This window comes from Panulirus ornatus, chromosome 7 (genome assembly GCF_036320965.1).
Source record: "Panulirus ornatus isolate Po-2019 chromosome 7, ASM3632096v1, whole genome shotgun sequence".
Lineage (NCBI taxonomy): Eukaryota > Metazoa > Arthropoda > Malacostraca > Decapoda > Palinuridae > Panulirus > Panulirus ornatus.
In genome coordinates, this window is record NC_092230.1 from 14,340,590 (window position 1) to 14,366,050 (window position 25,461).

A 25,461-nucleotide genomic window follows, 5' to 3' on the forward strand; every position below is an offset into this window, starting at 1 on the left:
AAGCAGATGATGAAAAATAAGAGTATGTTTTTAAAATGATACACGATACACAACCGGAACATGAGTGTTAATACTATACCAAGAAAGTATGAGTACTCCACACAAAACAGAGAGGATACAAATTAAACCACACTTTCCTCAAAACATAAGGAAAATATTATAATGATGATGACTTACGCGCTGAAGATGGCCTGAGGACCGACCCCCGCATCAGCCTGACATGATGCGTTGACCCCCATCCTCTTCATGCACAGTCACCTGTAGAAAAAAAATGTTAGATTTTCATTTAAATCTCTCATATAACACTGAATACAGTATCAATCAATACTAAAAAGCTTCTAAACATGCAGAACAATTACTGAAAACTTGAGGGTGAACTGGAAGAGAGAGAGAGACAGTAACAATCTGTGGAGTATCTCTCTCTTCTCAGATACAGAGGTGAGTGATACAAGTCTATAAGATAATAGTATCAAGAACATCACAAAGGCATATGATACTGAAATGAATGGATATGAATGTCGCACAGTAACAGAGGAATAATAGTAGGATGAGAGGCATAAAGAGGCCCAATAGAGAAAGTGATAAAAGTGAAACAAAGATAGATTTGGATGTCATCATGAGAAACTAAAATTCAGAGAATATATTGAAAAGATAGCACTATTAAGCTGTTTAAAAAATGTTGAATAATTTCAAGAACTTTCACTACTAGAGACAAAAAACTAATGTGTCATGAGGTCACCACAGAGACAAACAGAAGTAAAAAATTAAAGTTGAGAGAATCTGGAAGCACTTCAAAAGGCAGAACTAAGGGAACGGAATATACGAGCTAACACAAAGCCAGAAAGAACTGGAGCTATGTAGCCTATAAAGAGGACAAAGATATCTAAAAACTTACCCATGGCAACAAATTACAGATATATATGAAAATGTATTGAGCCTGAAAGCCTCTCAATGAAGAAGATACAGAGTCATTAAATTTTCAAGAATGCCAAGGAACATAAAATAATTTTATACTTAATCGTTGTTTCCCTGGTTAGCAAGGTAGTGCCAGGAGCAAAGACAGACAGACCACCCGCATTCACTCACATTCGTTCTCTTATTCATGAGTAATGCAATGGAATCCTCATTAGAATGCTGGGAATAAACAGAAGAATTGATTCTCTCTGTAGGGTGGATGATAGTGTATTTAGTATAGACCTGTGGGACCACTTTACTCATGACAGATCTCTGTACACTGGGGATGGTCCTCACTTAAATGTAACAGGGAAAACCCACCTTGGCAGTGTATTAGATGAGAACAATAGGCCTTATCTTTGATAGAGATAAACTACTTAGGAAAGCAAATCATGGTCAAGCTACCGAAGGAGCTAGGAGAATGAGGGAGGGTGAGGGGGTAGCTGTGGAGGGTGGGTCGGCATGGGGGGAACATGAGTGTGAAAGAGATCTGAGAAACAGTTTGACTACTATACAGGTAGCAGTAGAAGATGGATGGGGTCTTGATGGCAGGGATCCTTGGAGATTAGCAGTAACCTCACAGACAGAGGAATTAGCAAAGAAAGGTCAAGCAGGGTCAGTTGGGGACAACTCTGGCAGTATAAGCAGTGGGTTAACAGCTACAGGTCAACTCTCAGTTAACTTTTAAGAACATGGCTGGTAGGGTCAAGCGCAGGGAAGGTCAGAGTAAGGCAGTGAACCCAAAACAAATGGAGAATTGTCTCTCTCCCACTGTTGCACATGCAAACATTAAGTGATAAAAAAAAAAAGGCAAATTCAGTCCAGAAATCAACTCCAAGGAAAATTCGTTTAATATACACAAATGCCCAGAGCATCTTTACAAAATGCAATGAGCTTATATCCAATGCAGTTCTGAAAAACCTAACACTATTGCAATCTCAGAAACGTGGGTAAACTAAGAATAAAACTTAATCGCAGAGTTAGCGATACCTAGATACACACTATTTACAAAAGATCATTCATACAGGGTAGGTAGTGAAGTTTTGATCTACATTCATAACAATCTAGGTGCTATTAAGATAAGCAAGATAAGCAAAGTAGACAGACACACACTTACCAGCAAGTTCAAAAGTAAACTACGTCTTGGCGCTATTTAGAGATCTCCTAAGCAAAAAGAAGATGAAAAGATGCTATGCAATGAAATCAAAACTATAATAAACATTAAAGAGGTTATAATAGTAGGAGACTTCAACAGTCCAAATATAAACTGGAACGTGTTAACAGGTGACCAAGAGGGGATGAGACTAACAGAATTGGCTGAAGATACTTTTCTACAGCAGTTAATTAAAAAACCAACTAGAGGTAAAAACATTCTTGATCTTGTCCTCACCAGTGATACAAACTTAATCAAATCCTGTGAGGTAGAAGTAGGTGACAGTCTGTCAAACAGCAATCACAGTTTGATTAGATTAGAGAAATTTAGATTTGGAAATAATTGAAAACAAACTCTTGATCCCATATTACAGGCACGCAAATTTTTCAAATATTAAACACGAAATTTGCAGTACCAATTTGACAAAATTTCTTGACATTCACACAGTAGAGCAGGGGCTCCCAACCTTTTTGTTCTTCTGTACCCCTTAGGTATTCTGACAATTTCCCATGTGCCGCTATAAATCAAGGGTCAAAAATTGAAAAAATTATATTGATTTTATATTAATCAATAGGTGCACCACCAATTTTCCATCAACTGATGGTTCAGCACCTCCTTCAGTCTGGACAAAACTACATGAGGGAACTTGAAATTACCATGGCCACCAGACTAGTTTACTGGGTGGCCACAGATGGCGTTGTGTGTAGGGTATGCTTATTTACATTCTTTATACTGCACTTGGTGGTGAAACCACAATTCTGTGAGATTCTTAGCTTCTTTTGCTTAAATCTAACCCTAGCTATGGCTTCTAAGACATATGAGAGTGTCACTCATGGTGTCAAATGTAAACACCAGTCCATATCGATCAAAGATAAAGTATAACTGTTGAAAAATTGAATCGTGGTATTTTGGTGTGTAAGCTGTGTGACATCTACAGTATTTTTTCATCAACTATTTATGATATACAGAAGTAAAGGGAGAAAATATTGAAATTCTATGCAGAAGCCAATGATGATTAGAAAAACTATGAAAGATGGTAAGAGTACTGAGCACGATCGAGTGATAATACAATGGTTTTGACAGCTTCGGAGTGATGGAGTGGACTTGTCAGGAAGCATGATAATGGACCAGGATAAGTTGTTCCATAAAGAAGTTAACTTACAATATGAGCGAGACTATAGTGAAGGATGGATTCAAAGATTAAAGAAGAGTCATGGAATTTCCATGAATAAAGTGTGCGGAGAAAAGCGGTCTGCCAACCACGAAGGAGCTGCCGAGTATGTGGACAAATCTGCAAAACTTGTGACTGAAAAGCACCTCAGTCCTAAGCATGTGTATAATGTATTTCATTTATTTATTTAATTCACGTTTAATATCTTTATTATTTTCATTTTCATTATTTTGCTTTGTCTCTGTCTCCCGCATTTGCGAGGTAGCGCAAGGAAACAGACAAAAGAAATGGCCCAACCCACCCCCATACACATGTATATACATACACGTCCACACACGCAAATATACATACCTATACATCTCAATGTAAACATATATATACACACACAGACATATACATATATACACATGTACATAATTCATACTGTCTGCCTTTATTTATTCCCATCGCCACCTCACCACACATGGAATAACATCCCCCTCACCCTCATGTGTGTGAGGTATCGCTAGGAAAAAACAAAGGCCCCATTCATTCACACTCAGTCTCTAGCTGTCATGTAATAATGCCCGAAACCACAGCTCCCTTTCCACATCCAGGCCCCACACAACTTTCCATGGTTTACCCCAGACGCTTCACATGCCCTGATTCAATCCATTGACAGCACATCAACCCTGGTATACCACATCGATCCAATTCACTCTATTCCTTGCACACCTTTCACCCTCCTGCATGTTCAGGCCCCGATCACTCAAAATCTTTTTCACTCCATCTTTCCACCTCCAATTTGGTCTCCCACTTCTCCTCGTTCCCTCCACCTCTGACACATATATCCTCTTGGTCAATCTTTCCTCACTCATTCTCTCCATGTGATCAAACCATATCAAAACACCCTCTTCTGATCTCTCAACCACGCTCTGTTTATTTCCACACATCTCTCTTACCCTTACATTACTTACTCGATCAAACCACCTCACGCCACATACTGTCCTGAAACATCTCATTTCCAGCACATCCACCCTCCTGCGCACAACTCTATCCATAGCCCACGCCTCGCAACCATACAACATTGTTGGTACCACTATTCCTTCAAACATACCCATTTTTGCTTTCCGAGACAATGTTCTCGACTTCCAAACATTCTTCAAGGCTCCCAGGATTTTCGCTCCCTCCCCCACCCTATAATTCACTTCCACTTACATGGTTCCATCCGCTGCCAGATCCACTCCCAGATATCTAAAACACTTTACTTCCTCCACTTTTTCTCCATTCAAACTTACCTCACAATTGGCTTGACCCTCAACCCTACTGTACCTAATAACCTTGCTCTTATTCACATTTACTCTTAACTTTCTTCTTTCACACACTTTACCAAACTCAGTCACCAGCTTCTGCAGTTTCTCACATGAATCAGCCACCAGCGCTCTATCATCAGCGAACAACAACTGACTCACTTCCCAAGCTCTCTCATCCCCAACAGACTGCATACTTGCCATTCTTTCCAAAACTCTTGCATTCACCTCCCTAACAACCCCATCCATAAACAAATTAAACAACCATGGAGACATCACACACCCCTGCCGCAAACCTACATTCACTGAGAACCAATCACTTTCCTCTCTTCCTACACGTACACATGCCTTACATCCTCGATAAAAACTTTTCACTGCTTCTAACAACTTGCCTCCCACACCATATATTCTTAGTACCTTCCACAGAGCATTTCTATCAACTCTATCATATGCCTTCTCCAGATCCATAAATGCTACATACAAATCCATTTGCTTTTCTAAGTATTTCTCACATACATTCTTCAAAGCAAACACCTGATCCACACATCCTCTACCACTTCTGAAACCACACTCTTCTTCCCCAATCTGATGCTCTGTACACGCCTTCACCCTCTCAATCAATATCCTCCCATATAATTTACCAGGAATACTCAACAAACTTTAATATTTGTTTAATCTAAATTTCTAGCAGTCCATGGTATACTTTAGACACAGGGGAGATGTATAATTAGTGGGTTAGAGGCGTGTTGATGAATTATTATTTACGTGACCATGGTTAGTGCAGATAAATGGCTAATTTGGCAAGGCTTTGGAACCAAGAGGGCCAGAAAAATCTGGAATGTACCTGTATTGTGAAATCTGTAAAAGACTATCTCAGGGTTTTATACTGATTTGTAATGGGGGTGTTCTATATTGCTTGTATTCTACATTACTCATGGTGTACACTGTACATCAGTATACACCATGGTTATACTCCTAGACCCCTATGTACCTCTTGAGAGGTACATGTACCCCAGGTTGAGAAACCCTGCAAGAGAGAAAATCTGGAATAATTCTACAAACACATTAATCGAGACTGAAAATAGACATTCCACAAATCACAGAGAGAACTTGCAATATATCAAAACAATCATGGATGAGTAGAAGAATGGAACAATTAAAATTAATTTGCCAAAAGAAGAAATCATATAAGAAATTCAAATGCATGGGAACCGATGAATATCGACAAGAATTAATCAAAATCCAAAGTGTAAGATCATAAGACAGTAAATGCGAGGAAAAAAAGAATTTCCTTGAATTAAAAAATAATCCTAGAATTCTTCAATCTATATGACAAAGGAAGACAGTAAAAGAAGGAATTGGACCATTATGAAACAAACATGACACTCTAACAATTGAAGAAATATCTTGAATACTGCAACCAATGAAAATGTTTCAAGGATCTGATGAAGAAGAGTTTTAAGGTTAGAGGAATAAAGAGCTCTGAAGTACTTAAACACCTGGACCAATCAAATCCTAACAAATCCAATGGCCCAGACAACTTAGGTTCAAGATTTTTAAGAGGTCAGGAGACAGTTGATACACCCCATAACAAAAATATTCAACAAATCTCCATTGGATGGTCAGGTGCCAACTGACTGGAAACTAGCTAATGTTACTCCTATATGTAATATGGGAGACCAAAAGTGTGCCTTGAATTAATGCCCAATTAGCCTTATGTCAGTGTTAGGTAAAACAATGGAAAAAATACAAGAAAATGTTCATGTTTCTAGATCACAAAATTATATCAGACAACCAACACAGTTTCCATAATAGAGGATCCTGCCTGACAAAACTGCTGGAATTTCTTAATGCTTCTTATTAGAATTGGGACAGAAAAGTACCATCTGATGCAGCATACTTAGATTTCCAAAAGGCTTTTGATAAAGTACCTCACATGAGACTTTTACATAAACTCAGAGCAAATCAGTGAAAACTCTGTACATGGATCAGAAACTGGCTTACCAGAAGAAAGCATTGTGTAGCATTAAACGGCGAAGCCTAAGATTGGCTAGAAGTAACACATGGTGTGCCACAGGGGTCGGTCCTACACTCAATTCTTTTCATAATGTACATTAATGACCTAGAACTCGTTCTCATATTTAAGATCTCTTAACCTGCTGATGATAATAATGAGGTAGAGCTGTAAACAGATGGGACTGCAAAATGATTCAGAGAGATCTTAACTTACTAGCAGAGTGATCAGACAGATGGCAAATGAAGTTTAGTGCACACTATTGTTAAGTTATGCACTTTGGAGACATGAATATACGTTATGACTACAAACTATTTGGAAACTCACATAACTTTGGAGACATGAATATATGTTATGACTACAAACTATCTGGAAACTCTCTAACTAAAGTCAATGTTAAAAAGGGCCTTGGAGTTGTCATTGGCAACAATCTGAACTACACTAAACAGTGTCAAGCAGCAAGTAAATAAGGCAACCAACTGTTAGGTTACATAGCCAGACACATAGATCACAAGGCACCAAAAACAATTCTCATACAATTGGGGCAAGTACAAAAACACGTGACAAAATTGACCCCATCCCTTAGAAATCTGGCATATGAAGAGAGGCTAAAGCGAGTGCATCTCTTCTCCTTTAAAAAACATAGACTTCACAGCGACTTAATCCAAGTGTTCAAAATTCAGAACAAGTTCGATAATGTAAACCACAAACATCTTTTTGAAATACAAGAAAATACAGTTAACAGGATAAATGGAATATAGCTCAAAGCTAAAAGCTAAAGTATGGACATGGGAAAAGCTTCTTTTCCAACAGGTGTGTTGAGCACTGGAATAAGTTACCGTCAGATGTAGTGAATGCTAAGACCATTATAAATACCTTCAAATGTAGTTATACAAATATTCTATAAATTCAGGTATACTCTAAGATAAATGCCAAAAATATATAAATGACAGTGATAATGGGGACACTAAAAGGCTAATGTTCAGCAGAGGAGAATCTGTGACAGCTTACTAAACTGCTAAGAGGAATTACATTTTCTTGTTAAATACCCTTTTTTTTTAAAAGAGAAAATCCAGTCATGGACCAATCAGGCCTCCTGTTATCTGTTATTCTCATGTAAACTCATGTCAGCCCTTTCTACAGATTCCCCTCGCAGTTTTACATAACCTGGTTCATTCCATTGATAGCAAGTCAACCCCTATATACCTTATCATTACAATTCACTCTATCCCATGCATGCCTTTCACCCTCTTGCATGTTCAGGCCCCAATCACTCTATCCTTCCATCCCCAATTTAGTCTCCCCATCTCCTTGTTCCCTCCATTTCCAGCACACATATACTCTTTATCAACCCCTCCTCACTCATTCTCTTCATATGTCCAGACCATTTCAGCATACCAATTCAACTCACTCAAACACACTCCTTTTAAAACCACACTTCTCTCTTGCCTTCAAATTACTCACTGGATCAAACACAAACTTACACCACATATTGTCCTCATATATTTCATTTCCAACACTGCCACCCTCCTCCACACATTCTCATCTAAATTCCATGCCTCATATCCATATAATAATGCGGGACCACTATACTTTCAAACATACTTCACTTCATTTTTGCTCTCCCTGGTAACAACTCTTTCCAAATATTCTTCAATGCTTCCAGGACCTTTGCCCCTTTACCCACCTTATGAATCTCTTCCATGGTTCCATGCGTGTCAAAGAAGGCGACTAAAATGCGTGTGTGTGTGTGTGTGTGTGTGTGTGTGTGTGTGTGTGTGTGTGTAGGGGGGTGGGGGGGGCTGGAAATCCTCCTCTCTCATTTATAATTTTCCAAAAAAAAAAGGAGCACAGAAGGGGCCAAGCGAGGAAATTTCCTCCAAGGCTGAGTCTTCTATTCTTAATGCTTCCTCGCTAGCACAGCAAAGGGCGAATATTATGAAAAAAAAAATAAACATATATATATATATATAGAGTATTAGTGAAAGAGAAGAGAGAGGCATTTGGACGATTTTTGCAGGGAAAAAATGCAATTGAGTGGGAGAAGTATAAAAGAAAGAGACAGGAGGTCAAGAGAAAGGTGCAAGAGGTGAAAAAAAGGGCAAATGAGAGTTGGGGTGAGAGACTATCAGTAAATTTTAGGGAGAATAAAAAGATGTTCTGGAAGGAGGTAAATAGGGTGCGTAAGACAAGGGAGCAAATGGGAACTTCAGTGAAGGGCGTAAATGGGGAGGTGATAACAAGTAGCGGTGATGTGAGAAGGAGATGGAATGAGTATTTTGAAGGTTTGTTGAATGTGTCTGATGACAGAGTGGCAGATATAGGGTGTTTTGGTCGAGGTGGTGTGCAAAGTGAGAGGGTTAGGGAAAATGATTTGATAAACAGAGAAGAGGTAGTAAAAGCTTTGCGGAAGATGAAAGCCGGCAAGGCAGCAGGTTTGGATGGTATTGCAGTGGAATTTATTAAGAAAGGGGGTGACTGTATTGTTGACTGGTTGGTAAGGTTATTTAATGTATGTATGACTCATGGTGAGGTGCCTGAGGATTGGCGGAATGCGTGCATAGTGCCATTGTACAAAGGCAAAGGGGATAAGAGTGAGTGCTCAAATTACAGAGGTATAAGTTTGTTGAGTATTCCTGGTAAATTATATGGGAGGGTATTGATTGAGAGGGTGAAGGCATGTACAGAGCATCAGATTGGGGAAGAGCAGTGCGGTTTCAGAAGTGGTAGAGGATGTGTGGATCAGGTGTTTGCTTTGAAGAATGTATGTGAGAAATACTTAGAAAAGCAAATGGATTTGTATGTAGCATTTATGGATCTGGAGAAGGCATATGATAGAGTTGATAGAGATGCTCTGTGGAAGGTATTAAGAATATATGGTGTGGGAGGCAAGTTGTTAGAAGCAGTGAAAAGTTTTTATCGAGGATGTAAGGCATGTGTACGTGTAGGAAGAGAGGAAAGTGATTGGTTCTCAGTGAATGTAGGTTTGCGGCAGGGGTGTGTGATGTCTCCATGGTTGTTTAATTTGTTTATGGATGGGGTTGTAAAGGAGGTAAATGCAAGAGTCCTGGAAAGAGGGGCAAGTATGAAGTCTGTTGGGGATGAGAGAGCTTGGGAAGTGAGTCAATTGTTGTTCGCTGATGATACAGCGCTGGTGGCTGATTCATGTGAGAAACTGCAGAAGCTGGTGACTGAGTTTGGTAAAGTGTGTGGAAGAAGAAAGTTGAGAGTAAATGTGAATAAGAGCAAGGTTATTAGGTACAGTAGGGGTGAGGGTCAAGTCAATTGGGAGGTGAGTTTGAATGGAGAAAAACTGGAGGAAGTGAAGTGTTTTAGATATCTGGGAGTGGATCTGTCAGCGGATGGAACCATGGAAGCGGAAGTGGATCATAGGGTGGGGGAGGGGGCGAAAATTTTGGGAGCCTTGAAAAATGTGTGGAAGTCGAGAACATTATCTCGGAAAGCAAAAATGGGTATGTTTGAGGGAATAGTGGTTCCAACAATGCTGTATGGTTGCGAGGCGTGGGCTATGGATAGAGATGTGCGCAGGAGGATGGATGTGCTGGAAATGAGATGTTTGAGGACAATGTGTGGTGTGAGGTGGTTTGATCGAGTAAGTAACATAAGGGTCAGAGAGATGTGTGGAAATAAAAAGAGCGTGGTTGAGAGAGCAGAGGAGGGTGTTTTGAAATGGTTTGGTCACATGGAGAGAATGAGTGAGGAAAGATTGACCAAGAGGATATATGTGTCGGAGGTGGAGGGAACGAGGAGAAGAGGGAGACCAAATTGGAGGTGGAAAGATGGAGTGAAAAAGATTTTGTGTGATCGGGGTCTGAACATGCAGGAGGGTGAAAGGAGGGCAAGGAATAGAGTGAATTGGAGCGATGTGGTATACCGGGGTTGACATGCTGTCAGTGGATTGAATCAAGGCATGTGAAGCGTCTGGGGTAAACCATGGAAATCTGTGTACGTATGTATATTTGCGTGTGTGGACGTATGTATATACATGTGTATGGGGGTGGGTTGGGCCATTTCTTTTGTCTGTTTCCTTGCACTACCTCGCAAACGCGGGAGACAGCGACAAAGCAAAAAAAAAATATATATATATATATATATATATATATATATATATATATATATATATATATATATATATATATATATATATATATATATTTCTTTCAAACTATTCGCCATTTCCCGCATTAGCGAGGTAGCATTAAGAACATATATATATATATGTATCTTTCTTTCTTTCATACTATTTGCCACTTCCGGCATTAACAAGGCCGTTAAGAACAAAGGACTGGGCCTTCGAGGGAATATCCTCACCTGGCCCCTTCTCTGTTCCTTCTTTTGGAAAATTAAAAAAAAGGAGAGGGGAGGATTTCCAGCCATCTGCTCCCTCCCCTTTTAGCTGCCTTCTACGACACGCAGGGAATATGTGGGAAGTATTCTTTCTCCCCTATCCCCAGTGATATAACATTACTTATTTTTAATTTATTATAATTTGTCGTTCTCCTGTGTTAGCGAGGTAGCGCAAGGAAACAGACGAAAGAATGGCCCAACCCACCCACATACACATGTATATACATACACATCCACACATGCACAGATGCATACCTATAAATCTCAATGTATTTATATATATACATACACAGACATATACATATATACACATGTACATAATTCATACTGTCTGCCCTTATTCATTCTCGTCGCCACCTCGCCCCTTCCCCCACATGTGTGCGAGGTAGTGCTAGGAAAAGACAACAAAGGCCACATTTGTTCACACTCAGTCTAGATGTAACGTATAATGCACCGAAACCACAGCTCCCTTTCCAAATCTAGGCCCCACAAAACTTTCCCTGGTTTACCCCAGATGCTTCACATGCCCTGATTCAATCCACTGACAGCACGTCGACCCAGGTAAACCACATCGTTCCAATTCACTCTATTCCTTGAATGCCTTTCACCCTCCTGCAAGTTCAGGCCCCGATCACTAAAAATCTTTTTCACTCTATCTTTCCACCTTCAATTTGGTCTCCCACTTCTCCTCGTTCCCTTCACCTCTGACACATATATCCTCTTTGTCAATCTTTCCTCACTCATTCTCTCCATGTGACCAAACCATTTCAAAACATCCTCTTCTCCTCTCTCAATCAAACTCTTTTTATTGCCACACATCTCTCTTACCCTTTCATTACTTACTCGATCAAACCACCTCACACCAACAGACGAAAGAATGGCCCAACCCACCAACATGCACATGTATACACACACACGTCCACACACGCAAATATACACACCTATACATCTCAACGTATACATATGTATACACACACAGACATATACATATATACACATTTACATAATTCATACTCTCTGCCTTTATTCATTCCCATCGCACACAAACTCAGTCTCTAGCTGTCATGTATAATGCACCAAAACCACAGTTCCCTTTCCACATCCAGGCCCCACAAAACTTTCCATGGTTTACCCCAGACGCTTCACATGCCCTGGTTCAATCCATTGACAGCAAGTCGACCCCAGTATACCACATCGTTCCAATTCACTCTATTCCTTGCACGCCTTTCACCCTCCTGCATGTTCAGGCCCTGATCACTTACAATCTTTTTCACTCCATCTTTCCACCTCCAATTTGGTCTCCCGCTTCTCCTCGTTCCCTCCACCTCTGACACATATATCCTCTTGGTCAATCTTTTCTCACTCATTCTCTTCTTGTGACCAAACCATTTCAAAACACCCTCTTCTGCTCTCTCACCCACACTCTTTTTATCAACACACATCTCTCTTACCCTATTGTTCCTTACTCGATCAAACCACCTCACACCACATGTTGTCCTCAAACATCCCATTTCCAGCACATCCACCCTCCTTCGCACAACTCTATCTATAGCCCATGCCTCATAACCATATAACATTGTTGGAACCACTGTTCCTTCAAACATACCGCATTTTTGTTCTCCCGAGATAATGTTCTTGACTTCCATACATTCTTCAATGCTCCCAGAACTTTCGCCCCTCCCTCACCACATGATTCACTTCCCCTTTCATGGTTCCATCCACTACCAAATCCACTCCCAGATATCTAAAACACTTCACTTCCTCCAGTTTTTCTCCATTCAAACTTACCTCCCAATTGACTTGTCACTCAACCCTACTGTGCCTAATAACCTTGCTCTTATTGACATTTACTCTCAGCTTTCTTCTTTCCCACACTTTACCAAACTCAGTCACCAGCTTCTGCAGTTTCTCACACGAATCAGCCACCAGCGCTGTATCATCAGCGAACAACAACTGACTCACTTCCCAAGCTCTCTCATCCATAACAGACTTCATACTTGCCCCTCTTTCCAAAACTCTTGCATTCACCTCCCTAACATCCCCATCCATAAACAAATTAAACAACATGGAGACATCATACACCCCTGCTGCAAACCAACATTCACTGAGAAGCAATCACTTTCCTCTCTTTGCACACGTACACATGCTTTACAACCTCGATAAAAACTTTTCACTGCTTCTATCAACTTGCCTCCCATACCATATATTCTTAATACCTTCCACAGAGCATCTCTATCAACTCTATCAAATGCCTTCTCCAGATCCATAAATGCTACATACAAATCCATTTGCTTTTCTAACTATTTCTCACATACATTCTTCAAAGCAAACATCTCATCCACACATCCTCTACCACTTCTGAAACCACACTGCTCTTCCCCAATCTGATGCTCTGTACATGCCTTCACCCTCTCAATCAATACCCTCCAATATAATTTCACAGGAATACTCAACAAACTTATACCTCTGTAATTTGAGCACTCACTTTTATTCCCTTTGCCTTTGTACAATGGCACTATGCAAGCATTCCGCCAATCCTCAGGCACCTCACCATGAGTCATACATACATAAATACCAATCAGTCTACAATACAGTCACCTTTTTTTTTTTTAATAAATTCCACTGCAATACCATCCAAACCCGTTGCCTTGCCGGCTTTCATCTTCCACAAAGCTTTTACTACCTCTTCTCTGTTTACCAAATTATTCTCCCTAACCCTCTCACTTTGCACACATACTCCCACCACTCCTGTTTCAGGAGTAGTGTTACTCCTTCCCTTGCTCTTGCCTCTCACCAACCCCTGACTTAACTCCCAAAAAATTCCCAAACCACTCTTCCCCTTTACCTTTACGCTTCGTGTCACTCAGAGCCAAAACATCCAGGTTCCTTACCTGAAACATACTACCTATCTCTAATTTTTTCTCATCTTCGTCACATCCACACACATTTAGACACCCCAATCTGAGAATTGAGGAGAATTAGCACTCCTCACGTGACTCCTTCTTCTGTTTCCCCATTTAGAATGTTAAAATACAAGGAGGGGAGGGTTTCTAGCCCCTCGCTCCTGTCCCCATTAGTCGCCTTCTACGACACGTGATGAATGCGTGGGAAATATTCTTTCTCCCCATCCCAGGGATTTTTTTTTTTTCTTTTTTTTATACTTTGTCGCTGTCTCCCGCGTTTGCGAGGTAGCGCAAGGAAACAGACAAAGAAATGGCCCAACCCACCCCCATACACATGTATATACATACATCCACACACGCAAAATATACATACCTACACAGCTTTCCATGGTTTACCCCAGACGCTTCACATGCCCCAATTCAATCCACTGACAGCACGTCAACCCCGGTATACCACATCGCTCCAATTCACTCTATTCCTTGCCCTCCTTTCACCCTCCTGCATGTTCAGGCCCCGATCACACAAAATCTTTTTCACTCCATCTTTCCACCTCCAATTTGGTCTCCCTCTTCTCCTCGTTCCCTCCACCTCCGACACATATATCCTCTTGGTCAATCTTTCCTCACTCATTCTCTCCATGTGCCCAAACCATTTCAAAACACCCTCTTCTGCTCTCTCAACCACGCTCTTTTTATTTCCACACATCTCTCTTACCCTTACGTTACTCACTCGATCAAACCACCTCACACCACACATTGTCCTCAAACATCTCATTTCCAGCACATCCATCCTCCTGCGCACAACTCTATCCATAGCCCACGCCTTGCAACTATACAACATTGTTGGAACCACTATTCCTTCAAACATACTCATTTTTGCTTTCCGAGATAATGTTCTCGACTTCCACACATTCTTCAAGACTCCCAGAATTTTCGCCCCCTCCCCCACCCTATGATCCACTTCCGCTTCCATGGTTCCATCCGCTGCCAGATACACTCCCAGATATCTAAAACACTTCACTTTCTCCAGTTTTTCTCCATTCAAACTCACCTCCCAATTGACTTGACCCTCAACCCTACTGTACCTAATAACCTTGCTCTTATTCACATTTACTCTTAACTTTCTTCTTTCACACACTTTACCAAACTCAATCACCAGCTTCTGCAGTTTCTCACATGAATCAGCCACCAGCGCTGTATCATCAGCGAACAACAACTGACTCACTTCCCAAGCTCTCTCATCCCCAACAGACTTCATACTTGCCCCTCTTTCCAAAACTCTTCCATTCACCTCCCTAACAACCCCATCCATAAACAAATTAAACAACAATGGAGACATCACACACCCCTGCCGCAAACCTACATTCACTGAGAAGCAATCACTTTCCTCTCTTCCTACACGTACACATGCCTTACATCCTCGATAAAAACTTTTCACTGCTTCTAACAACTTGCCTCCCACACCATATATTCTTAATACCTTCCACAGAGCTTCTCTATCAACTCTATCATATGCCTTCTCCAGATCCATAAATGCTACATACAAATCCATTTGCTTTTCTAAGTATTTCTCACATACATTCTTCAAAGCAAACACCTGATCCACACATCCTCTACCACTTCTGAAACCACACTGCTCTTCCCCAATCTGATGCTCTGTACATGCTTTCACCCTCTCAATCAATACCCTCCCATATAATTTACCAGGAATACTCAACAAACTTATACCTCTGTAATTTGAGCACTCACTCTTATCCCCTTTGCCTTTGTACAATGGCACTATGCACGCATTCCGCCAATGCTCAGGCACCTCACCTTGAGTCATACATACATTAAATAACCTTACCAACCAGTCAACAATACAGTCACCCCCTTTTTTAATAAATTCCACTGCAATGCCATCCAAACCTGCTGCCTTGCCGGCTTTCATCTTCCGCAAAGCTTTTACTACCTCTTCTCTGTTTACCAAATCATTTTCCCTAACCCTCTCACTTTGCACACCATCTCGACCAAAACACCCTATATCTGCCACTCTATCATCAAACACATTCAACAACCCTTCAAAATACTCACGCCATCTCCTTCTCACATCACCACTATATATATATATATATATATATATATATATATATATATATATATATATATATATATATATATGTGTGAAGTATGAAGTCTGTTGTGGATGAGAGAGCTTGGGAAGTGAGTCAGTTGTTGTTCGCTGATGATACAGCACTGGTGGCTGATTCATGTGAGAAACTGCAGAAGCTGGTGACTGAGTTTGGTAAAGTGTGTGAAAGAAAAAAGTTAAGAGTAAAAGTGAATAAGAGCAAGGTTATTAGGTACAGTAGGGTTGAGGCTCAAGTCAATTGGGATGGTAAGTTTGAATGGAGAAAAACTGTACGAAGTAAAGTGTTTTAGATATCTGGGAGTGGATCTGGCAGCGGATGGAACCATGGAAGCGGAAGTGAATCATAGGGTGGGGGAGGGGGCGAAAATTCTGGGGGCCTTGAAGAATGTGTGGAAGTCGAGAACATTATCTCGGAAAGCAAAAATGGGTATGTTTGAAGGAATAGTGGGTCCAACAATGTTGTATGGTTGCGAGGCGTGGACTATGGATAGAGTTGTGCGCAGGAGGATGGATGTGCTGGAAATGAGATGTTTGAGGACAATGTGTGGTGTGAGGTGGTTTGATCGAGTGAGTAACGTAAGGGTAAGAGAGATGTGTGGAAATAAAAAGAGCGTGGTTGAGAGAGCAGAAGAGGGTGTTTTGAAGTGGTTTGGGCACATGGAGAGAATGAGTGAGGAAAGATTGACCAAGAGGATATATGTGTCGGAGGTGGAGGGAACGAGGAGAAGAGGGAGACCAAACTGGAGGTGGAAAGATGGAGTGAAAAAGATTTTGTGTGATCGGGGCTTGAACATGCAGGAGGGTGAAAGGAGGGCAAGGAATAGAGTGAATTGGAGCGATGTGGTATACCGTGGTTGACGTGCTGTCAGTGGATTGAATCAAGGCATGTGAAGCGTCTGGGGTAAACCATGGAAAGCTGTGTAGGTATGTATATTTGCGTGTGTGGACGTATGTATATACATGTGTATGGGGGGGGTTGGGCCATTTCTTTCGTCTGTTTCCTTGCGCTACCTCACAAACGCGGGAGACAGTGACAAAGTATAATAAAAAAATAATAATAATATATATATATATATATATATATATATATATATATATATATATATATATATATATATATATATATATATTATCCCTGGGGATAGGGGAGAAAGAATACTTCCCACGTATTCCCTGCGTGTCGTAGAAGGCGACTAAAAGGGGAGGGAGCGGGGGGCTGGAAATCCTCCCCTCTCATTATTTTTTTTTTTTAATTTTCCAAAAGAAGGAACAGAGAAGGGGGCCAGGTGAGGATATTCCCTTAAAGGCCCAGTTCTCTGTTCTTAACGCTACCTCGCTAACGCGGGAAATGGCGAATAGTTTGAAAGAAAGAAAATATATATATATATATATATATATATATATATATATATATATATATATATATATATATATATATAAGAGCAAGCTTATTAGGTACAGTAGGGTTGAGGGTATATACATATGTCCACACACGCAAATATACATACCTACACAGCTTTCCATGGTTTACCCCAGACGCTTCACCTGCCTTGATTCAATCCACTGACAGCACGTCAACCCCGGTATACCACATCGCTCCAATTCACTCTATTCCTTGCCCTCCTTTCACCCTCCTGCATGTTCAGGCCCCGATCACACAAAATCTTTTTCACTCCATCTTTCCACCTCCAATTTGGTCTCCCTCTTCTCCTCGTTCCCTCCACCTCCGACACATATATCCTCTTGGTCAATCTTTCATCACTCATTCTCTCCATGTGACCAAACCATTTCAAAACACCCACTTCTGCTCTCTCAACCACGCTCTTTTTATTTCCACACATCTCTCTTATCCTTACGTTACTTACTCGATCAAACCACCTCACACCACACATTGTCCTCAAACATCTCATTTCCAGCACATCCATCCTCCTGCGCACAACTCTATCCATAGTCCACGCCTCGCAACCATACAACATTGTTGGAACCACTATTCCTTCAAACATACCCATTTTTGCTTTCCGAGATAATGTTCTCGACTTCCACACATTCTTCAAGGCTCCCAGAATTTTCGCCCCCTCCCCCACCCTATGATCCACTTCCGCTTCCATGTTTCCATCCACTGCCAGATCCACTCCCAGATATCTAAAACACTTCACTTCCTCCAGTTTTTCTCCATTCAAACTCACCTCCCAATTGACTTGACCCTCAACCCTACTGTACCTAATAACCTTGCTCTTATTCACATTTACTCTTAACTTTCTTCTTTCACACACTTTACCAAACTCAGTCACCAGCTTCTGCAGTTTCTCACATGAATCAGCCACCAGCGCTCTATCATCAGCGAACAACAACTGACTCACTTCCCAAGCTCTCTCATCCCCAACAGACTTCATACTTGCCCCTCTTTCCAAAACTCTTGCATTCACCTCCCTAACAACCCCATCCATAAACAAATTAAACAACCATGGAGACATCACACACCCCTGCCGCAAACCTACATTCACTGAGAACCAATCACTTTCCTCTCTTCCTACACGTACACATGCCTTACATCCTCGATAAAAACTTTTCACTGCTTCTAACAACTTGCCTCCCACACCATATATTCTTAATACCTTCCACAGAGCATCTCTATCAACTCTATCATATGCCTTCTCCAGATCCATAAATGCTACATACAAATCCATTTGCTTTTCTAAGTATTTCTCACATACATTCTTCAAAGCAAACACCTGATCCACACATCCTCTACCACTTCTGAAACCACACTGCTCTTCCCCAATCTGATGCTCTGTACATGCCTTCACCCTCTCAATCAATACCCTCCCATATAATTTGCCAGGAATACTCAACAAACTTATACCTCTGTAATTTGAGCACTCACTCTTATCCCCTTTGCCTTTGTACAATGGCACTATGCACGCATTCCACCAATCCTCAGGCACCTCACCATGAGTCATACATACATTAAATAACCTTACCAACCAGTCAACAATACAGTCACCCCCTTTTTTAATAAATTCCACTGCAATACCATCCAAACCTGCTGCCTTGCCGGCTTTCATCTTCCGCAAAGCTTTTACTACATCTTCTCTGTTTACCAAATCATCTTCCCTAACCCTCGCACTTTGCACACCACCTCGACCAAAACACCCTATATCTGCCACTCTATCATCAAACACATTCAACAAACCTTCAAAATACTCACTCCATCTCCTTCTCATCACCACTACTTGTTATCACCTCCCCATTTGCGCCCTTCACTGAAGTTCCCATTTGCTCCCTTGTCTTACACACTTTATCTACCTCCTTCCAGAACATCTTTTTATTCTCCCTAAAATTTAATGATACTCTCTCACCCCAACTCTCATTTGCCCTTTTTTTCACCTCTTGCACCTTTCTCTTGACCTCCTGTCTCTTTCTTTTATACGTCTCCCACTCAATTTCATTTTTTCCCTGCAAAAATCGTCCAAATGCCTCTCTCTTCTCTTTCACTAATACTCTTTCTTCTTCATCCCACCACTCACTACCCTTTCTAATCAACCCACCTCCCACTCTTCTCATGCCACAAGCATCTTTTGCGCAATCCATCACTGATTCCCTAAATACATCCCATTCCTCCCCCACTCCCCTTACTTCCATTGTTCTCACCTTTTTCCATTCTGTACTCAGTCTCTCCTGGTACTTCCTCACACAAGTCTCCTTCCCAAGCTCACTTACTCTCACCACCCTCTTCACCCCAACATTCACTCTTCTTTTCTGGAAACCCATACAAATCTTCACCTTAGCCTCCACAAGATAGTGATCAGACATCCCTCCAGTTGCACCTCTCAGCACATTAACATCCAAAAGTCTCTCTTTCGCGCGCCTGTCAATTAACACGTAATCCAATAACGCTCTCTGGCCATCTCTCCTACTTACATAAGTATACTTATGTATATCTCGCTTTATAAACCAGGTATTCCCAATCATCAGTCCTTTTTCAGCACATAAATCTACAAGCTCTTCACCATTTCCATTTACAACACTGAACACCCCATGTATACCAATTATTCCCTCAACTGCCACATTACTCACCTTTGCATTCAAATCACCCAACACTATAACCCGGTCTCGTGCATCAAAACCACTAACACACTCATTCAGCTGCTCCCAAAACACCTGCCTCTCACGATCTTTCTTCTCATGCCCAGGTGCATATGCACCAATAATCACCCATCTCTCTCCATCAACTTTCAGTTTTACCCATATTAATCGAGAATTTACTTTCTTACATTCTATCACATACTTCCACAACTCCTGTTTCAGGAATATTGCTACTCCTTCCCTTGCTCTTCTCCTCTCACTAACCCCTGACTTTACTCCCAAGACATTCCCAAACCACTCTTCCCCTTTACCCTTGAGCTTCGTTTCACTCAGAGCCAAAACATCCAGGATCCTTTCCTCAAACATACTACCTATCTCTCCTTTTTTCACATCTTGGTTACATCCACACACATTTAGGCACCCCAATCTGAGCCTTCGAGGAGGATGAGCACTCCCCGCGTGACTCCTTCTTCTGTTTCCCATTTTAGAAAGTTAAAAAAATACAAGGAGGGGAGGATTTCTGGCCCCCCGCTCCCGTCCCCTCTAGTCGCTTTCTACGACACGCGAGGAATGCGTGGGAAGTATTCTTTCACCCCTATTTCCAGGGATAATATACATATATATATATATACACATACACACACACATACATATATATACATGTGAAAAATGTAAGAAACAATTTAGAAAACTGAAACTTCTAGCTTGAAATGAAATGAAAAAATGAATGTCACATAATGGTTCAACCTCTGGCTATGGAAAAAGGAAATGTTTAATTTATTTACACAAACGTCAATAGTAGTTCTCATCAATTTAACCACTGTATCAATAAGCTTCAATGTCTAAGCTACATTTTTTCAATTTCACTATTTTCTTGTCAAAGCACCATGTATGAAAACTATCACTCCAGTAACACAACTATAAACATTTACTTCCCCTTTAAAAAATATATATATATATATATATATATATATTTTTTTTTTTTTTTTTTTTTTTTATACTTTGTCGCTGTCTCCCGCGTTTGCGAGGTAGCGCAAGGAAACAGACGAAAGAAATGGCCCAACCCACCCCCCCCATACACATGTACATACACACATCCACACACGCAAATATACATACCTACACAGCTTTCCATGGTTTACCCCAGACGCTTCACATGCCTTGATTCAATCCACTGACAGCACGTCAACCCCTGTATACCACATCGCTCCAATTCACTCTATTCCTTGCCCTCCTTTCACCCTCCTGCATGTTCAGGCCCCGATCACACAAAATCTTTTTCACTCCATCTTTCCACCTCCAATTTGGTCTCCCTCTTCTCCTCGTTCCCTCCACCTCCGACACATATATCCTCTTGGTCAATCTTTCCTCACTCATTGTCTCCATGTGCCCAAACCATTTCAAAACACCCTCTTCTGCTCTCTCAACCACGCTCTTTTTATTTCCACACATCTCTCTTACCCTTACGTTACTTACTCGATCAAACCACCTCACACCACACATTGTCCTCAAACATCTCATTTCCAGCACATCCATCCTCCTGCGCACAACTCTATCCATAGCCCACGCCTCGCAACCATACAGCATTGTTGGAACCTCTATTCCTTCAAACATACCCATTTTTGCTTTCCGAGATAATGTTCTCGACTTCCACACATTTTTCAAGGCTCCCAAAATTTTCGCCCCCTCCCCCACCCTATGATCCACTTCCGCTTCCATGGTTCCATCCGCTGACAGATCCACTCCCAGATATCTAAAACACTTCACTTCCTCCAGTTTTTCTCCATTCAAACTCACCTCCCAATTGACTTGACCCTCAACCCTACTGTACCTAATAACCTTGCTCTTATTCACATTTACTCTTAACTTTCTTCTTCCACACACTTTACCAAACTCAGTCACCAGCTTCTGCAGTTTCTCACATGAATCAGCCACCAGCGCTGTATCATCAGCGAACAACAATTGACTCACTTCCCAAGCTCTCTCATCCCCAACAGACTTCATACTTGCCCCTCTTTCCAGGACTCTTGCATTTACCTCCCTAACAACCCCATCCATAAACAAATTAAACAACCATGGAGACATCACACACCCCTGCCGCAAACCTACATTCACTGAGAACCAATCACTTTCCTCTCTTCCTACACGTACACATGCCTTACATCCTCGATAAAAACTTTTCACTGCTTCTAACAACTTGCCTCCCACACCATATATTCTTAATACCTTCCACAGAGCATCTCTATCAACTCTATCATATGCCTTCTCCAGATCCATAAATGCTACATACAAATCCATTTCCTTTTCTAAGTATTTCTCACATACATTCTTCAAAGCAAACACCTGATCCACACATCCTCTACCACTTCTGAAACCGCACTGCTCTTCCCCAATCTGATGCTCTGTACATGCCTTCACCCTCTCAATTAATACCCTCCCATATAATTTACCAGGAATACTCAACAAACTTATACCTCTGTAATTTGAGCACTCACTCTTATCCCCTTTGCCTTTATATATATATATATATATATATATATATATATATATATATATATATATATATGTGAAAGTTGGGGTGAAAGAGTATCACTAAATTTTAGGGAGAATAAAAAGATGCTTTGGAAGGAGGTAAATAAAGTGCGTAAGACAAGGGAGCAAAATGGGAACTTCAGTGAAGGGGGCTAATGGGGAGGTGTTAACAAGTAGTGGTGATGTGAGAAGGAGATGGAGTGAGTATTTTGAAGGTTTGTTGAATATGTTTGATAATAGAGTGGCAGATATAGGGTGTTTTGGTTGAGGTGATGAGGAAAGTGAGAAGGTTGGGGAGAACGATTTGGTAAACAGAAAAGAGGTAGTAAATGCTTTGCGGAAGATGAAAGCTAACAAGGCAGCTCATTTGGATGGTATTGCAGTGGAATTTATTAAAATAGGGGGTGACTGTGTTGTTGACTGGTTGGTAAGGATATTTAATGTGTGTATGACTCATGGTGAGGTGCCTGAGGATTGGCGGAATGTATGCATAGTGCCTTGTACAAAGGTAAAGGGGATAAAGGTGAGTGCTCAAATTACAGAGGTATAAGTTTGTTGAGTATTCCTGGGAAATTATATGGGAGGGTATTGATTGAGAGGGTGAAGGCATGTACAGAGCATCAAATTGGGGAAGAGCAGTGTGGTTTCAGAAGTGGTAGATGATGTGTGGATTAGGTGTTTGCTTTGAAGAATGTATGTGAGAAATAGTTAGAAAAGCAAATGGATTTGTATGTAGCATTTATGGATCTGGAGAAGGAATATGACAGAGTTGATAGAGATGCTCTGTGGAAGGTTTTAAGAATACATGGTGTGGGAGGCAAGTTGTTAGAAGCAGTGAAAAGTTTTTATCAAGGATGTAAGGCATGTGTACATGTAGGAAGAGAGGAAAGTGATTGTTCTCAGTGAATGTAGGTTTGCGGCAGGGGTGTGTGATGTCTCCATGGTTGTTTAATTTGTTGATGGATGGGGTTGTTAGGGAGGTGAATGCAAGAGTTTTGGAAAGAGGGGCAAGTATGCAGTCTGTTGTGGATGAGAGAGCTTGGGAAGTGAGTCAGTTGTTGTTCGCTGATGATACAGCACTGGTGGCTGATTCGTGTAAGAAACTGCAGAAGCTGGTGACTGAGTTTGGTAAAGTGTGTGAAAGAAGAAAGCTGAGAGTAAATGTCAATAAGAGCAAGTTTATTAGGTACAGTAGGGTTGAGGGACAAGTAAATTCGGAGTTAAGTTTGAATGGAGAAAAACTGGAGGAAGTGAAGTGTTTTAGATATCTGGGAGTGGATTTGGCAGCTGATGGAACCATGGAAGCGGAAGTGAATCATAGGGTGGGGGAGGGGGCAAAAGTTCTGGGAGCATTGAAGAATGTGTGGAAGTCGAGAACATTATCTCGGAAAGCAAAAATGGCTATGTTTGAAGGAACAGGGATTCCAACAATGCTATATGGTTGTGAGGCGTGAGCTATAGATAGAGTTGTGCAGAGGAGGGTGGATGTGCTGGAAATGAGATGTTTCAGGACAGTATGTGGTGTGAGGTGGTCTGATTGAGTAAGTAATAATAGGGTAAGAGAGATGTGTGGTAATAAAAAGAGCGTGGTTGAGAGAGCAGACGAGGGTGTTTTGAAATGGTTTGGTCACATGGAGAGAATGAGTGAGGAAAGATTGACCAAGAGGATATATGTGTCAGAGGTGGAGGGAACGAGGAGAAGTGGGAGACCAAATTGGAGGTGGAAAGATGGAGTGAAAAAGATTTTGAGTGATTGGGGCCTGAACATGCAGGAGGGTGAAAGGCATGCAAGGAATAGAGTGAATTGGAACGATGTGGTATACCGGGGTCAACGTGCTGACAATGGACTGAACCAGTGCATGTGAAGCTTCTGGGGTAAACCATGGAAAGTTTTGTGGGGCCTGGATGTGGAAAGGGAGCTGTGGTTTTGGTGCATTATTACAAGACAGCTAGAGACTGAGTGTGAATGAATGTGGCCTTTGTTGTCTTTTCCTAGCTCTACCTCGCACACATGAGGGGGGAGGGGGTTGTTATTTCATGTGTGGAAGGGTGGCAATGGGAATGAATAAAGGCAGACAGTATGAATTATGTACATGTGTATATATGAATATGTCTGTGTGTGTATATATATGTATACATTGAGATGTATAGGTATGTATATTTGCTTGTGTGGACATGTATGTATATAAATGTGTACATGGGTGGGTTGGGCCATTCTTTCATGTGTTTCCTTGCGCTACCTCGCTAACGCTGGAGACAGCGACAAAGCAAAATAAATAAATAAATTAAAATAAATATATATATATAACAAGCCCAGCCAGGAAGCTAAAACTACTATTCATTGTACAGTACTACCTAGAGAAATATAAAACATGCATGGAACAACTACAGACATCTTTAAAATATTTGACAAGTAGTTGAAAGCAGTTCCATATGAAATCCAAATTGGCATTTACATAAAGCAAATGGCAGCGAAAAGGAACAATCTTATTCATCAAGCAAGACTAGTGGCAAGCACCACTCACTAGCTGTACCATTATACCAAAATCTTGTTATAGGTACTTGTAAGAAGGTCGGTAATCTCTCTCTGCCCTGGGATGTAACATATGGACTACCTCAAAAGTCTATGAGAACTGCAACTATATAGCCTAGAAAGAAGGAGGGAAAGATATAACATAATCCATACATGGCAACAAAGTGAAGGTTATAAAGGAAAATGTGTTAAACCTGAAAGATACAGTGATGTTGAGTCTTCAAGAATGCCACGGAACATACTGAAAATAAGTCAGACACAAATTTACAACAGTCCAATCAAGAGGGCAGAATGATTATTCAGAGTACTACCATGAAAAATAAGAAA

General features: G+C 41.0%; 1 protein-coding gene across 1 annotated transcript in view; it reads right to left on the minus strand.

Annotated features, from left to right (window-relative positions):
* Positions 1–25,461, minus strand: part of LOC139749422 (BTB/POZ domain-containing protein 7) — a 409,317-nt gene that overhangs the window by 350,682 nt on the left and 33,174 nt on the right. The window contains exon 2 of the mRNA XM_071663268.1: positions 178–258. Within this exon, the coding sequence (XP_071519369.1) occupies positions 178–248 (71 nt within the window). The 5' untranslated portion in view covers positions 249–258. The remainder of the gene's footprint in view (positions 1–177; positions 259–25,461) is intronic.